The following is a 15,915-nucleotide window of genomic DNA, read 5'->3' on the forward strand; positions in this document are numbered from 1 at the left end:
TTCTAATGAATTCCCATTATACGTTATAAGTAATAAAGTTTATAGCTTATGGAATTAATTCATAATTGAATTTACTTCTTATGAATAAATCTTAGATAAATGGTAAGGCTCAGTATACAGATTTCCATAATAATTATCAAAATTAATACTATTTTATTAGTTAAAACTCCCCGTGTAATCAACCGCATCATTTTTCTAGATATTGCTAATTCCTGATCCGTTTCTGACAGTCGTCTTTTGGTTCGCAAGAGGGATTCTCGTTGCACTCCTAATTCTGTTATCACCTCCTGACCAATCTGTTCAGTTTCTACTGCTACTGTTTGTGATCGTAAAACTGATTCACTAGTTCGCTGTAATGTTGCTCGAGTATCCAAGAGCGTTTGACGTTGTTCTGCATCCCAATCAATGCCGTAATTCATTTTTGATTTATTTTATCAATAACTATTCAAATCAATGATTTTCTTTCAATAGTCAATAATTATATTCAATTGATCTTTGATGTAGAAAGATTGATTGACCAACTGAAAAAATATGCCTTTTATAGATAAATAATTTTACAAAATGGTGATAAAAAAATTTTTTAAATATATTTGTTATTAATCAGTTAGAATAAAATTTATACTTACTTCTAGAATTTAATGACTCATTTATTTTATTAACTGTTATTGATGGATTTTATGAATAATGCAAAATCATAATTAACCATAGTTTGGTGATCAATCTAAATTTGATTTGATCTTGATCAAAATCAATGCTTTATTATAAAAAATGTTAATGATTGAACATTATCTAAAATTATTTAATAATTTGTTTGCACTACATATGACTATGAACTGTCACGTACATTTATTTATCATGATCTTTTCTATTGGACTAAGAATATTATCTTACAGAAGAACAAACTCAGAATTGTATATTTCAACAAGTACGTAGTACATAAACCGACTATATGTAGCGCTGCAAGTAAACATCGATGAAAATGAAGTGTTCTACCTTTTTTTGTGTAGGAAAAAAATTAATCATAAAATAGGACATGAAATGATACATAAAAAATATCAGTTATTAAAGACAACATTAATATTTGTAAATTTCACAACGTTGAGATCATATCTATCCAGAAGTTATTCATTTGGATGAAAATTTGATCATATCATCTGTTTATTTGACACCCTGTATTTATATCAATCACTCTGCACTCCAATAATTATCCATATTTTATTCATAACATGACGTAATTTCAGTATTTTGATCTTTTAGTAGATTAAATTCAACATTTAGAAAGCTATGTTTTATTTTTTAATACCATTGTAATAATATACATTTTCATAATATTCATCATGATTTTCATGATCATCATAAAATTCATAAAAAGTATATGGAACACTTTTTCTACCAGTACGACTTTGAGTCATTTTTTTCGGTGGACATTTCTGTAAAGTCAAAAACGAAAATTCGTATGATTAATCTATCTTTTAATGATAAGATTAGAATCAGTTTTATAGCAGTAATATATTTTACTTTTTTAGGCCTCTTAAAGAAGGTTTTTTGACGAGTAGATGATGTATTATCTTCCATTGTTGTTGATAAAACATTAGGGTTCTCTGTTGTTTTTATGGCATAGTCTTCATTTGTCCCAAGAAAATCAATACCTTTATTGTCATCTTTTTTAGCTGAATCTAAAGTACCTAAATTACGTGATCCCGTAGGAAGGATGGGAAGATTTATTGGCTCTAAAACATGACAGATAAGATTGAACATAAATTTTAGGAATAGTCAAAAATATTATTATTTACCTCTTTCTGAAACACCAGGGTTATTACAATAACTTCTTCTTAAAACCTCCAATTGATTCAAGGCTGTTCTAATAGTTTCCATTGGTTCCATCATTAAATCACAGGAAATTTTTTCTTCATAAAATTTTTCATCTTGCAGCGGCATAAGTGGATCTTGAAATGGTCCTCGAAAAGTTGCTATCACATCTGGATACTGATTTCCTGCAACACCTGAAATAGAAAAAAAAGTCAATCAATTCTATCATAAAGATGCATTAATACATTTTCCTTTTAAAACTTACATGACGTTAATAAATGATAGTAAATTCTAATAAAAATAATAAAACATCGAGATTTTTTCAGCATCTTGATTCTATGGTGCTCCAAATTGTTCACACTCAAGTATGTGGATTGTTATGTTTACAGTATCAAAAATTTATTCATTATTTGGCTGTCAACGAATTAGTGTTTCAAATATTGTATTAAGATAAGTCAATCATTTTTATTTTACGATTGTTAGGTTTTCATGCTAATTGATATTTTATTATTTAAACATTAAAAGTTGGATTAGGTAACAAATTTTCCAATGCGACAAATTCTTGAATTTATAAACTTTATAGTTATTTATGCGTAAACTTATTACATCTTGTTTTTAAAAAAAATTATAAAAAAAATTATTTTGTGCAACTGTTTTATCTAAAAACTGTCAATCAAATAACTGTAATACCGACAGTCGGCCATGATTCGGCTCATGCGTCGTTATCACTCTCTACAGTTATCGATATTCAGTTGGATGAAGCCATTGGAGCAGTTCGGACGTCTCGTATGGTTTTGGAGTAAATAATGATTTTTATCGTTATCTAACGATTAATACAATGACTTGAGTATGAATATTGATTATATTAATCATTTCGTTTAATATTAAGTAAAATTTAAATGCAAATTATTCAAAAAGAAGCGATTAAACACAAACATAGCTCGGCTACGTTTTTCCCTGCCTCATTACTCCAGTAGCTAAATTGTTACGTGATTTTCATCAGGTCACAAAAAGGTATTATCTTTTAGATAAAATAAACTTTTAGCTTTTCGATGAAACTTTGTATTGGTCAACAATAAGAGGGTGTAAGCTGTAAGATAAAGTTGAAGAATGTAAACATGTAAAAGGAGCTTTCGTTGCTTGTGTATGTAAACATAGCCTAACATATATATGTAACACCAAAGGGAGAGTATGTATTCATGTATTTGGTAAGTTGCAAGAGGATAGAAATAAAGGATAAGCAAGAGAAGCGACGAAGGAAAAAAAATATATGCAAGCTGCGCGCGCAATGGCTTTGTCTGTGCGGCTGCGCGGTGGGGGGTTGCCCACGAACGTCCCATGGCGGACGACAGCAACTGCATCCTCTCAGTCGGCCGCTGAACTCGCGCGTGGTATGGTTGAGCGTGTGAGTTCCTTAATTTTTGTGCCGTAAATCGAGTTTTATTTTTTATTCTTTACGTTCGTGTTTTGTCTTGATTTTTGCCGGTAAATTATATCGAAAATAGTTGACGTGCGACAGCCCTCGCGTGTGATTCTATAGAATTATCGTGTCTGCATAAAAATAAACTAAATAAAGTTAACGAATTTGGAAATTTTCATGATCCGGCGACTCCAAGGCGTCTTATTGGATAATCACTCCTTCGTGTGGACGTGCTGTGGAGGTTGGAGGTTAGAAACGCCGTGACAACGTCCTGTAAACCGTCTGTATGGTGAGTAGAATTTTTTTTTTCGTACTACTGTGAGTTACTCAGAAAAATGATTGTCGGTTATAAAACAAAATTGTTCAGTAAAACTTTTCTTGATAATCAGTGATCGAAGACTAATACAGATAGTACATTTTTCTGTTTATGTGTCCACATGTAAAATAATGAAACATTTTTCACGAGAAGTGAAGTTATAAACTACTGGTAATTTCGTGAAATGACCGATATTTATTTTTCAAGAGAAATTGACAGTAATTTTAGACTCTGCTAATTATTAAGAACTTCAAGCAATTAATCAACCTCATTTTATATGAAATAATTCAAATTTTTTGAATACTGTGCAATTTGTTTTCTTTTTATTTTTATCACATAAAAGTAACTTACATTCTTTTGAATGGTGTTAATCTTGAGTTGATTAGTTTACTTCTTACAAAGACAGAAGAAAATAAAGTTATAAATTACTACTCATTTTTTTCCTACTGAAAGTCGTTTAAGGGTAGATGAATGATAGGTTGTGATCCATACTTTCTTCTTTATTTTTTTTTAAAAATGACTTACCCTAATTATCCTTATATAATATTACATATCTATTTTTTTTTACAACTTGAGTTAAGGTTCAATAAATTTTTAATTACAACTATAATTAATAATTAAAGATAATGAAGGTGTCTTCAAAATACACATGGAAGATGAAGACTCCAAAAAATAATGTAAACGAATGTTTATTAATTTAATCTTTATATTTTAATACGTAGTCTTTTATCATCAGTAATAAAAGCTAATAAAACTTCAAGTATAAATGAAATAAAACAAGTGAAACAATTGTTGATAATAAACCGTTATAACCGGTGATTTTATTTTTCTTTCAAAAAGGTTCTCTCTGTTCAGAAAAAAAAAATCTTTATGAGAATTTTGCGACATTTTTCTTTTTATTGACTTGGATTGATAACTTGTTGACGCGAAATGATGGAATAAAATAAAATCTTATGTTCTCTGACGCGTAGAGTGGAGTGTACCTGCCTAGGAGAGTTTCGACACGTAGATACTTTGTGATTGTGTTTATATTTATATATATATAGTCGAGTCACCCGAAGAACCGGGTGGAAAGTGATACGAGACTATAAACGATTGCATACAACTAGAGGCGGTGAGTGTGCATTGATTCGCTTGACTTACAATCAAATGCTTAACGCCTTCGACGACTTATTGAGACCAAATTCTTTTTCTACAAGCAATTTAATATTAATTTTACACTTTGAAACGAATATCCTTGAAGCTTATGCAATTATTACCAGTAACCAAAGGTCTTTATTAAAGTTTCAAGTTCTATTGTATTCAAGTTGTAATTATTTTTTTTTTCATTTCTTAATAAGCACAAAAGTGGCTTTAAATGTTTAAAGAAAAATATTATTATTAAATGAGTAGCTTGTTAAAATGAAGAAAAGCAAATAGAGTTTACTGGAAGCTTAATTATATGTAATATACTTATTTTTTATGAAGACAATTTTAATCTTGCGTGTTAATGTTTTTATGTGTAGTTTCCTCTTCTTTCTTTTATCTTTTTAATTATATAAATAAAAAAAAAAGTGGTGATTTAATAAATTATAGTCATTTCGATGACTTTCTTGACTTGAGGAATGACAGAAATAAAAATCAAAGACATTTTTAACTACAAGTTTAACCTTACTGATATTATACTGGTTTATCTCACCACTTCCGCCGTAAATCACGAAGGTCTAGGAGTAAATGATATTTCTTTTATTGTTTCTTATTTATATACGTTATTAAAAGAAAAAAGTTCAATTATTTTTACATCATTCTACTCAAGTTATATGATTTCTATCATGATAGCATTTTACACTCTATTCGTGAGTAAACATGCTAAAGAGCTTATCATTAATATGTAAATGAGCTGCAATTAGATGCTAACCAGCAGTAAGATTTTTCTCATCCTTTATAAATTGATTGAGCGATTTAGAATCAGGAGTTTTCAATTCAATAGACAATTGTTCATCATTGAGTGTCTCTCCAATCATATTACAGGCAATTGGCATCGAGGAGTTGTGACAATTCAATTTAAAGAAGGGTGGAATGTTTGATGCTGTATGCTATTGCTCTATGGTAGAAACGCCTGCTTCAAATAGTGCCAACCCCTATACGTCGACTGTCGCAGTACGACAATCGATATTAGCTGCTATGGAACACTGTTGACGCATTGAAAAAATATTTCATTTCGTTTTTCGATTAATCTCATGAACAATGGATACTTTTTCATCGGTGAAAAATACATTTTTTTTTGAAGGAAACACATTTTTAGTAGAAATTAAAAACGTATTCATTTTTTTTTATGATTGATAAGTAAAAATTTTATTTATTTTTTTCAAAATAATTCTTGTTATTTAAATCTTCAATTAATTAAATTTATTCCAGTGTTTTTTTTTCTTTTAATTCATTGAATTTATTTGTTAATATTTAAGTTAAGTTTAGGAAAAATATTGTTACACTTTGGCATTCCTAACAATTTACTCTGGAAAGTTCTGTTTGAGGTGTTAGTGAAACTTCTTAAAATATCATTTATGAAGTGTCTGAGTGAATAGCAATCAAATAATATTTAACTGCACGCATGTTCTTGAATAAAATAATCATAATGTAACAATTATTTATCTTATTCATTATAGAAATAATTTATGATGTTGAATTACTTGGTTTTATAAATTATTATATTCCTCCCTAGCTCTTACTTTTATTACTCCCATATTATTTCCATCATATTCTATCAAATGCCCTCATTCCATCCCCTGTATTAGGAATCTCGATACAATATTTCATGAAAGAATTTACTTCATATTGATCCTTTTGAGAGGTCAAGTATTTCTTATAAAATACCTTCAACCTTCTTTGAGTTTTCCACTCTAGATATTTCTCATACTAAAATGACTATTAAGCCATTAGTTTATTAAAAATATAAATCAATTTTCCGATTGATTTTCATTCAAGTGTTGCGTTTCCAATAGTTGTTCAATTGATGTCTCTCTTGTTTATGTGTACTCAAGGAGTGTCTTTGACACTTCTGTGAAGTTTGCAATATCCGTAGCACACCTCTCTCATCACGCCCAAGAGATTTTCATCCCCACAAGACCAATGCTTCTATTGTTTGTGCTCGTCCAGTGAATCCCTTGTCTTATATTTTGTCCCTCCATTATCACTAAGGGAACTAGAGAATAAAAGACGCGCATGGCTCGACACAATCGATTATATCTTACGTCAAAGTAAGTATTTCTTAGTCATATTGCACTTTCAAAGACCAAGGGTGGTTATGACGGGCGCATAATGATAGCACTAAAGCTCCATGCGATTACTTTTATAGTATTTTGTATTGTAGATATCATTCTTCTTTAATCATAGACTCTTTGTCATTCAAATATAGGGTCTTTAGATGCATGTTGATTTCCTTGATTACATTTTCTATATGACTGTATGGTTGATGTTACTAAATTTAATCATCAGTTATTTAGTGTATTAATACATCTGTATGGTATACGTTAGATATACTTAGATATTTTAGTTTGTCATCGACATTTTACATTTTATATCATGATGAATGTTGATTACTAGTCAGCAGTTGATTTATCGCGACTAAAGTAATGGTTTTGCTTCATTTATCTGACATTAACTTTCATACTAATTTTAAATATTTTCATTTGAAAGACCTTTAACATTATTATGTCGTGGTGAACAGATATCACATGTAATCAAGAAAATTCATTTTGATTACATTGTTTAATTAATTTTTCTATACTTAATATCCTGATAAAGTCCCCATTTTCGCTATATTTATTATTATTGCGATATCAAATTATGATGAAATAAATAATCGTTAAAAATGGCTAAATAATTAATGAATACTACTGAGGTTAAATTCAGATTTTTTTTTTAATCGTAGAGAAAGAGTTGGACATAAATTAATGGTTTCGTGACTTGCAGCATTTAGGAATTTTTAATTTTTCCAAAATTACTAAATAATTATGTTTGAATTTAACTAGAATTTTCTTGGGTTTAAATATTGAATTCTATTATTTTTTCTATTGGAAAGAGCATTGAAAATATAATTATTCCAGATGTAGTATTTTTAATCTTTATGATCACCAAGATCTTGAAGCTGTCAGAAATAGAAGTAAAGTATTTGTTTTATAACTCCTGACCTAACTGAAACAGGAATTTCTTGAAGTATAAATAGTCATTCTGAGTTTGACATTAATCTAGAGACCTTTTTATGTCAAGATGTTGTTGATTGGTAAGTTGTGACAGCAACTAACACATACGTTTGGCAAGCTTCATTATTATTAGCACTATAAACTTGAAGCAATTGGATAACTATCAACAAAAATTGTTGTCAGTGAAAATACCATACATTTCTTTGCTATTTAAAATGAAAGAAAAAGTTTGTTAGCTGTTAGCAATCGAGAGTCATATTAATAAAATACTCGTGAGTTGAATGAATTATCAAAGCTAACTCTATAATAGCATGGCATAATAGAAAGTAGAAGTGAAAAATGAAGAGTTAATAATTATTAATTAACTGTAAAAAAATTTTCTCCTGATAATATAATGACTATTTTATTATCAACATGATTTAAATAGAATTTCAATTAAATTTGATCATTTTTCATGCTACTTTGATCTACTTTTTTGCTGCTCAAATTCAGTGCAGAGATAAAGCTGTGAAGGAAAAAGAAATAAGTAATGACTGGATAAAGGTACATAAAAGAACGTGAAGCATGGATAAGGAGATCGCAAGGGCTAAAAATTATAGTGAGCGTCTGTTGAAGAGACTATACGTTCGTCATGGTATAGAGAAGTAAACCACAAGAATATTCTTTTACCTTGAAATATTCACTTCTATCACACAAAGTCTCATAAATTGGACTTTACATGTCTTATTCCATTCTCAACATCTTAAATCCAACTTTTGATGGCTTGAAAGTTAGTGATTTTTTTCTTATACTGTTGGTCACACACACGGCTTTATACCACTTTGTTGCGCAAAAACGATCCTCTTAGATACATAAAAGTCCTCTAGCTCCAAGGTTCTCAGAGAAACTTCAATCTAGTAGGCGTTAATTCGAATTACTTTCCTCAATGTGACTCATTCAATATGTTTTATAGCCTCTGCTAAAATTGACAGCTATTCTCTTCCTGCTGGTTATTAATTTGGTGATAATTTAAGGAATGATGAAAATATTTGGTCTACATATTTATCCTTGAGGTGAAAATCGGGATCAATAGGATGGTTCAATCAAGTGCCAGAGAAATAATTTTGGCTTAGTTGTGTAACCATGAGATCTACTTGGCTGATGGTTTAGTTACACAGGTGAGATAGAATTACTTGAGACTCGCATTTAGTTTTATCTTTTTTGTTTTCAATGTGTCTCCTATCGTTGATGTTAATATACCTACTATTTTTCTGTTCTTGTGTGCTCCCTAAGTCACGTCTTTTATCAGTCTGAGTGCCATCCACTTCCTACCAAGGTGGTCAAGCACTCGACACGTATACCACTTATGCCACTTAACCAACTCGTTTCCTTCTTGTTTCACGTCTTAGAACGAATATCTTTGAAAAGACACTTTTCAGCTTCTGTCTAATTTTTAAGTCGTTTATCATCCATTGAATTCTTTTTCAGCACTTTTGTTCATAGAATATTCATGAAATATTGATTGGTATTTCAAAGCAATGAATAGCACGTTGCTAGATTTTTTTTTAAAATTAATTACTGGAGAAATTTTCGATTGTCTAAAGTTATTAAAAAAAAAAAATTATTAATTGGAGTAACTAAATATTTTCATCTAATATTAATTAAATTATTAATAAATATTATGTTTCAGTAATTAATTAATAAAAAATATGAATAGAATTTCTTGTAAATATTCTAATAGAGTATTTATTTTCTGTAATTATTATTGAAGAATGGGAGGCAAGTTTTTGTTGATTCAAATTTCAAATTCTGTTTCCTGTTTCCAATTAACCATGAATGGCTTAGTAATTAATTAGTTAATAACCTTCAGAGGATAACAGTGTTTATAAATAAATAAACCGATAAAATATGTTATTAACTTATTTAAATTCAATGAAGGAGTCAAGCATAATAAAGCATGACTATTGGCATTTATGATTATTGTTATTATTATCTTTTAATTTATTGAAAACAACTTTTGCCAATTATTCTCTTATTTTACTCTCTCTCTATCTTCTCGACACAAAGGACCGGGTATTCAAGTTATTTTCTCCGTGAATCGACCAACTCCATGAGTCATTCTGTCTTCAACTCTTTCTTCTCTATATAACTGAAAGACTCGTTTCCATTTTCATTTTAGATTTTTAAATATTTTTTTGTTATTATTATAATTCTTTAGTTTTTGAAATCACTTACATTGCCATCAGGCAGATAACAGTAAAACAATGATCAGCATTGGTGAGCCACTGACATTTATTTAAATTGTAGAAGAGAGCAAGTGCGTTGGAAGAATAAGAACTTAACTCCTTCTCCGTTGAGTCGAGAAGGTTAAATATATCTGCCCTGTACTAACCATTTCTTTTTCTCTCTTTCTTTTATTTGATCGCCTGCTCTCCCTCTCTCTTTTCTTCGTTCCTTTCTCCTTCAATGCTGCTGTAGCAGATATGCACCCGAGAGTGCACTGGCATCGCGACTGTTACATACACGCGTGTCCAAACCAGTCTCTCTGGATCATCGTCCATTTCCTCCCGATGTTCCAACGATAATCTTCCATTCTCGACTTTATCTTCTTTCCACTTTCAATGCCACATTGTAGCAATTTTGAATCTTTTTCGCTCGTTATATTTATTTCTATTTTACCTAAACTTTACTGCTTTTATATATTTTTTTAAAACGTTTTATGGGTTAATGTAGATCAAGAGCTTATGAACATTATCATTTTTATTATCGTTCTTTAACATAAACGCTTTTATTTAAAATACATTTTATCTCCAATAATTAATTATTGCTTCTCCATGGTAACATTGAAGAATAATTTATTTAAATAAAATTAATTGATTAAATGGTAATTTAATTTTTTTTTCTTTAATTAGAACTGTTCAGAATACTTGAAAAAATAATAATGTAAAGTAAAGTTGAAAATGTTTTGTTGATTGAGTTGAAGGAAGTAAAGTATTTGAAAAAATACTCATAAAATATTGCCATGTATCAAACTAACCTTTTTTATTTTTATTTCCTTCTAACGGATTTATGTTATTCATAAATATTTGCAGACACTCAGAATGCTTCCCAACACTTATATACGTCAGGCAACACATCGATGAAATGTCGAGCCGGAAATAACATAGCGATGTTTTAGATACCCCCTGTGCCTATCGCAAAACTCCTTCTGCCAAATATAAGTATCACTACTACTACTCTTTAAGTGCCCAATAGCTTTCATCCAGATTTTTTTTTTTATTTTTATTTTTATATTTTTCTTTCCTCCCTTCTTCTCATCTACTGTAGTCGAGTCTGTTGAAACGTATCTGAATATCATTTCTTCTTGAGTCAGTAGTAAGAAAGTTTCTAATCAGTAGATCAAACTCAGCAAAACTTTATATTACATTAAATTTAGATTAAAATTATACTGAAGATAAAGTGGTAAGTTGTCTGCTCTTACAGTTAAATTTTGGTTGGAGATTTTTTTTTTATTTAATAAAACGTGAACTCAATAAATTTTTGTGAAGTTTATAAATTATTATAAATTTATCGCCTGGAGATAAATTATTAAAAATTTGTCTTCAAGCAACATTAATACAATTTTTCTAAATACTTTGTTAAGTACTTTACTAAAAAAATAAATTGTTATTATTTTAAATTGATAGTAGCTGAAAAAAGATATTAAAAAAATTTTAAATAAACAAAAATAAAAATTAAATGAACTAAAAAATTTTAACGAATGAATAAAACATGTCTAATCAGTGAATTTAATTAAAAAAATAACAACTGAGATTGCAGATAAAATAAGAAAAAAAAGATTAAAACATTTTCTTAAAGTATCGAACGTGATCATCAATCATGATATTTATTTTTTTCTCTCCGGATTTTGGCCGAGAGTTACATGTACGTAAAGTTTAATGCCCAGGTGAGGAAGTGATCGTTTTGAGTGTCAAGATAGGGGGTGGGAGAAGGAGAAAATGAATTTTAGGTGTTTCACCCTTTCGTTTCCCCCTTCCTACATACATACATTCATGATACAACAACGCAGGGTCACATGTACATATGTATATGCAAACATGATCATAATTATGCGATGCCACGTGCTTCTAGCATGAGGTGCGAGAGATTAATGTCATCCATTTGTTATGAACTTTAGCGTTCGTCTGTTCATATAAATATATATGTATACATACATGGATAAGATGTATATACTTACATATATGGTCTCAGTGATACGTTCGGAAGAAGAAGAAAGGATATAAGGGAGAAAAGAAAATAATCAAGCTTCTTCACTGGTTCCTTCGACGATAATACTCTCTGTGGACGACGCCAAGAGATGCCGTACGTGGTGCAGGGGGTCATACGATTTACGACTGAGCCCTCTCAAAGAATTTCTCTCTTCCTTTCTTCGGAATAAGAAAATGGTCCCACGAGTTCTGGCTTTAATACTCTAGTTGTACCCTGGTCAGAGTTCACTTCTGTATCCAAGACTTTCATCGATGTGTCATCCACGTTAAAATACACTTATTTTTTTATTTATGACCATATTTTGGGCGACCAAAATTACTGTGGTTTTACTGAAGGGTATAATAAGGGTGGTAATGTGGAAATAAATTGATTGTTATATCTTTCAAAAATTTTTTGGAGTCAAAGTAATAAAAATTTATGTGCTTTTTTCATTGAGGGTTGGATATATATATATTTTTTACGAGTCTTTCGATAACTGGAGTGTCTATGACTGGAACATATTTTTTTATAATCCTTTAAAAAATTAGATTTTATTAAATAATCAAAAGGTTATGAGACTTTGATGCAAATGATAAAAATGGATGATTTAAATGATTTGTAAAAATTTTCAAAGTCTATAAAATAGTGTATTAAGTGGTATGTGTATCATACCAACTCCTGGTACGTTAATTTTTACATTCAAACAATTGATTTTAAAAACGTTTGAACATGCAGAGGAATAAAAGGAGAAATAATAGCAACATAAAGGCAGAAGAAAGATGGCATTTCTCATTCTTATATAGATGTGTATGAGAGAATGGTAGTATACTTGACATCTGGCCCTTCAAGGTACAACCTCATCTTCATCTATGGCCGAAACACTTGACTTGATGTTGGTCTTCGTCGCGTGCATCATCGTATTAACGTCGTATATCTCTTTTCTTTATGACTCGACACATGTGTAGAGCAGCTGTGTTGCACTGAGCTACATACAGAGTCATTGACATCCCCGAGAAGTTAGGGAGACCGTGTGTAATAGGTGGATACACATGCGCTTTATATTCTACTCATGAGTAATAAAGGGAGAAACTGAATTTGCCTCTTCTGTCTTTACCGGTTGTATCATACACGCGAGGACAATTATAGCTGAGGTCGCTTTCCTACATGAGCTGGTGTAATCATCTCCTCCAACATCTTCTATACCATTTTATTGGGAATCCCCAAGCATTCATTCATTAAATTCCGCAACTCCAAAGTATGTAATGGGATTTTTACTTAGCTGTTGTGAAGTCGGAGGAAACGTTCTTATGTGGTGAGATGAGGTTTTAGATTTTATATACAATCATGAATTCTTTTTTACACCATGCGGAAGAACAATTGATTTATCATTCAAACTTTATTTTAGATTTAATTGATCATTAAAAATCATTCATGATATTAATGAACCATGCTTTGTTAACGATAAATTAGTTTTAACGTCAAAAAGTATGCAAAAAAACAATGAAACTTTTTTCATTATTTTTAACTTCCCATTCAGAAGTTATTTTTAAAAAATTCACTATTTAAATTTTCCATTAAAATAATTTAGCTAAAAGTAAAACATAAAATTGTCTGCTAAAAATCTATTTTAAACCTGAAAAGTGCAGACCAATTATTTTCAACTTTTTTCAAATCTTCATTCTCACGAATTTTTTTAAAAAAGAAAAACATCTTCCAATTAAACGTTTTCTTGTGATTCTTCTTTTTTTTCTAAATTCAAAAAAAAATATCTTTCAATTCTAAAAATAAGTTAATTATCCTTTCAATTAAAATTATTTCGAAATTTTCATTGAATACCAACGAAACAATGGTTTTGTTTACCATTCGCTGCCAGTTGATTCCGAGGTATTTCGGTTTATTTCCTGTCCAATACATATCTCAATTTGTTCTTGTCGAGTGCTTTAATTAAGCACTGAATAACTGGGAAAATTCCAGTGGATAAGAAATAATTTATCCAGCCGAGTAATTCATTGTGATCCAAGTCAACTCTTGATCCACCAACGATCTTAATTTCGCGAATAAAATGGGCCTGAGGGGACTCTTCGACACACGGCTGCGTTATATACCGCATGTGTTGTTGAACGCGTGTAACAAATTATAGGTCTCGTGAAGATGTATTCAAATTACTACGGACGGATGCGCGCTACCATCTTCATACTTTTCTTCTGCTTCAGTAGATACTTCTTTCGGATGTCATGCTAAATTGTAAGGTCTGTCAATTGGTGTACGCCAACTTTAGCTTACTACTGAAATGATATTACTGATTTTACAAAATTTAAATTAACCAAAAAATATATCGAATTACATGAGATTACTTCTTTTTTTATTTATTCAAAAATAATTTGCTTATTTTATTACATATTTATTGCGTCATTTATATATAAATTTCTTGTTCTATCAACGACTACGGCCCTGGGTCCTGATGCGTGGACTCAACTGGACCCAGCACTGTTGCCAGATGCACCTCAACTCCATGAGTCGGTGCGCGATCTTCTCGTCTCTTTTTTTGCTTTATTGGCGTCTTCTATAAACGCGGTTGGGTCTAGGTGCAAGCCGGTTTCCGACAGAGACAGATATACCCCAACATCTTGGCGTCTTTGTTTATCTCACATGTGAGTTGCAGGACACATTTTTGAGTTTTCCCTTGAGGGCCAATTCAATTTGCCACCCTGCTGACCAACTGCTTCGTGTCTTTTTCGATTTCTCTTTTGCAAATTTCACAGTAGTAGATTCTCCAACACTCCTTCAACTTTTGCTAACTCACGTGAAACACTAGGTTTTGCCGACCTGTTGAGACCTGCTGCTGATGCAGTTGGTAAACCTGTTCCTGGAGTGTCGCGTGCTTTATCCACGTTGTCTATCGTTTTGACTTTTATGGATGAAGAAAAGTTATTTCTACTTCCTAAGGATTTACTCTAAACTCCTTCGCAGTAGTCACTTAAGCTTAGAGATCTTTTATCGATTTATTTAATTTATTCGTGATTGGATTTTATTTTAGTCCGTGCGTTATGTTATACATATAAATTTTTTTATTTTCTCCACTCATGTCTCAGTGATTATTCTATAAAAGTAGAAGTTTTTATTTTTTACTTCTCACATCAGTGCGCACATTTACTTGCACTTTTTCCCCTAACTTCCGGCGTATGTTATAAAATACAAACATTAATGCATATTGTTATTTTTCTAAAAGCACACAGGTGGAATTTTTTTCTAATTATTATTTACATATAACTAAACATTCTCCCATTAGAGTAGTTTCTTATCAATTATTAAAACTATTTTAATAGAAAAAAAAATATTCTTAATCAACACAAAAAAATTATCTAGTACGTAATAAATTTTCAACTGATTAAATAATAATTTTTTTTTATTGTTAATTATCGTAGATGTGAAATTGAATTGCAATTAAATATCTCATTAAATTGTTGATTTATGTAGTACACACTTTTTGTGTTTCTTTTATTTGTTACAAAATGATAAAAAATAATCGCAATATAAATGTAATATCTCTTGAAGATGTACAGATTATTCATGACTCATTAACGGACCGCATCGAAAGTTAGCGATGCATGAAAGTGAATTGGCATTTTGTACTTTTTTGGAATGATTTCAATACACTTTATTAGGTAAGAAGATTCTTATTATATATCCTACACCCACATAAGTTTTATATAAAAATCCGAATAACTTGTAATAAATATCTTACATACGGTTTGTTACGACATTTTATTTTTCACAGCAAATGAACATTGACACTCGTTATAGGGGCGTCGACGACTTCCGATCGGTTACCCTCTTGCATGTGCGCATTATTCATGCACGGTAACCGGTTACGTGTGTCCCTCAGGTGACTTCAATATAGGCTCATGCACTTCACCAGTAAACTTTTGTTTCCTTTTTTTTTTTAAGAAAGAAAGTACAGA

General features: G+C 30.4%; 3 protein-coding genes across 3 annotated transcripts in view; 1 reads left to right on the plus strand and 2 right to left on the minus strand.

Moving 5' to 3' along the window:
- Window positions 1-38: 38 nt before the first annotated feature.
- Vti1b (Vesicle transport through interaction with t-SNAREs 1b) lies at window positions 39-449 on the minus strand. Its single transcript, XM_035087211.1, has one exon. It carries the CDS (start codon window positions 417-419, stop codon window positions 72-74), a length of 348 nt encoding a protein of 115 aa, XP_034943102.1. The 5' UTR covers window positions 420-449; the 3' UTR covers window positions 39-71.
- Window positions 450-1,226: 777 nt separating this feature from the next.
- Window positions 1,227-2,301, minus strand: LOC118069254 (uncharacterized). Its single transcript, XM_035087228.1, has 4 exons — window positions 2,075-2,301; window positions 1,794-2,003; window positions 1,519-1,730; window positions 1,227-1,430 (listed from the first exon to the last, which is right to left on the minus strand). Exons 1-4 carry the CDS (start codon window positions 2,136-2,138, stop codon window positions 1,290-1,292), a joined length of 627 nt encoding a protein of 208 aa, XP_034943119.1. The 5' UTR covers window positions 2,139-2,301; the 3' UTR covers window positions 1,227-1,289.
- An 889-nt stretch (window positions 2,302-3,190) lies between these two features.
- LOC118069282 (cyclin-dependent kinase 13-like) overlaps window positions 3,191-15,915 on the plus strand; it is a 97,093-nt gene continuing 84,368 nt past the window's right edge. Inside the window, 1 exon segment of the mRNA XM_035087269.1 lies at window positions 3,191-3,518. The gene's annotated coding sequence lies outside the window, so the exon portion shown is untranslated.

Source organism: Chelonus insularis, unplaced genomic scaffold (genome assembly GCF_013357705.1).
Source record: "Chelonus insularis isolate UGA/USDA-ARS -01 unplaced genomic scaffold, ASM1335770v1 contig_406_pilon, whole genome shotgun sequence".
Classification (NCBI taxonomy): domain Eukaryota; kingdom Metazoa; phylum Arthropoda; class Insecta; order Hymenoptera; family Braconidae; genus Chelonus; species Chelonus insularis.

What these genes read in the sequence shown, in the direction of transcription:
- LOC118069254 (XM_035087228.1), bottom strand. Translation starts at nt 2,138, where the DNA reads ATGCTGAAAAAATCTCGATGTTTTATTATTTTTATTAGAATTTACTAT. An exon ending in CTATCATTTATTAACGTCAT is followed by an intron (nt 2,004 to 2,074) that starts GTAAGTTTTAAA and finishes TTTCTATTTCAG; the next exon opens with GTGTTGCAGGAAATCAGTAT. An exon ending in CCCTGGTGTTTCAGAAAGAG is followed by an intron (nt 1,731 to 1,793) that starts GTAAATAATAAT and finishes GTCATGTTTTAG; the next exon opens with AGCCAATAAATCTTCCCATC.
- Vti1b (XM_035087211.1), bottom strand. Translation starts at nt 419, where the DNA reads ATGAATTACGGCATTGATTGGGATGCAGAACAACGTCAAACGCTCTTG.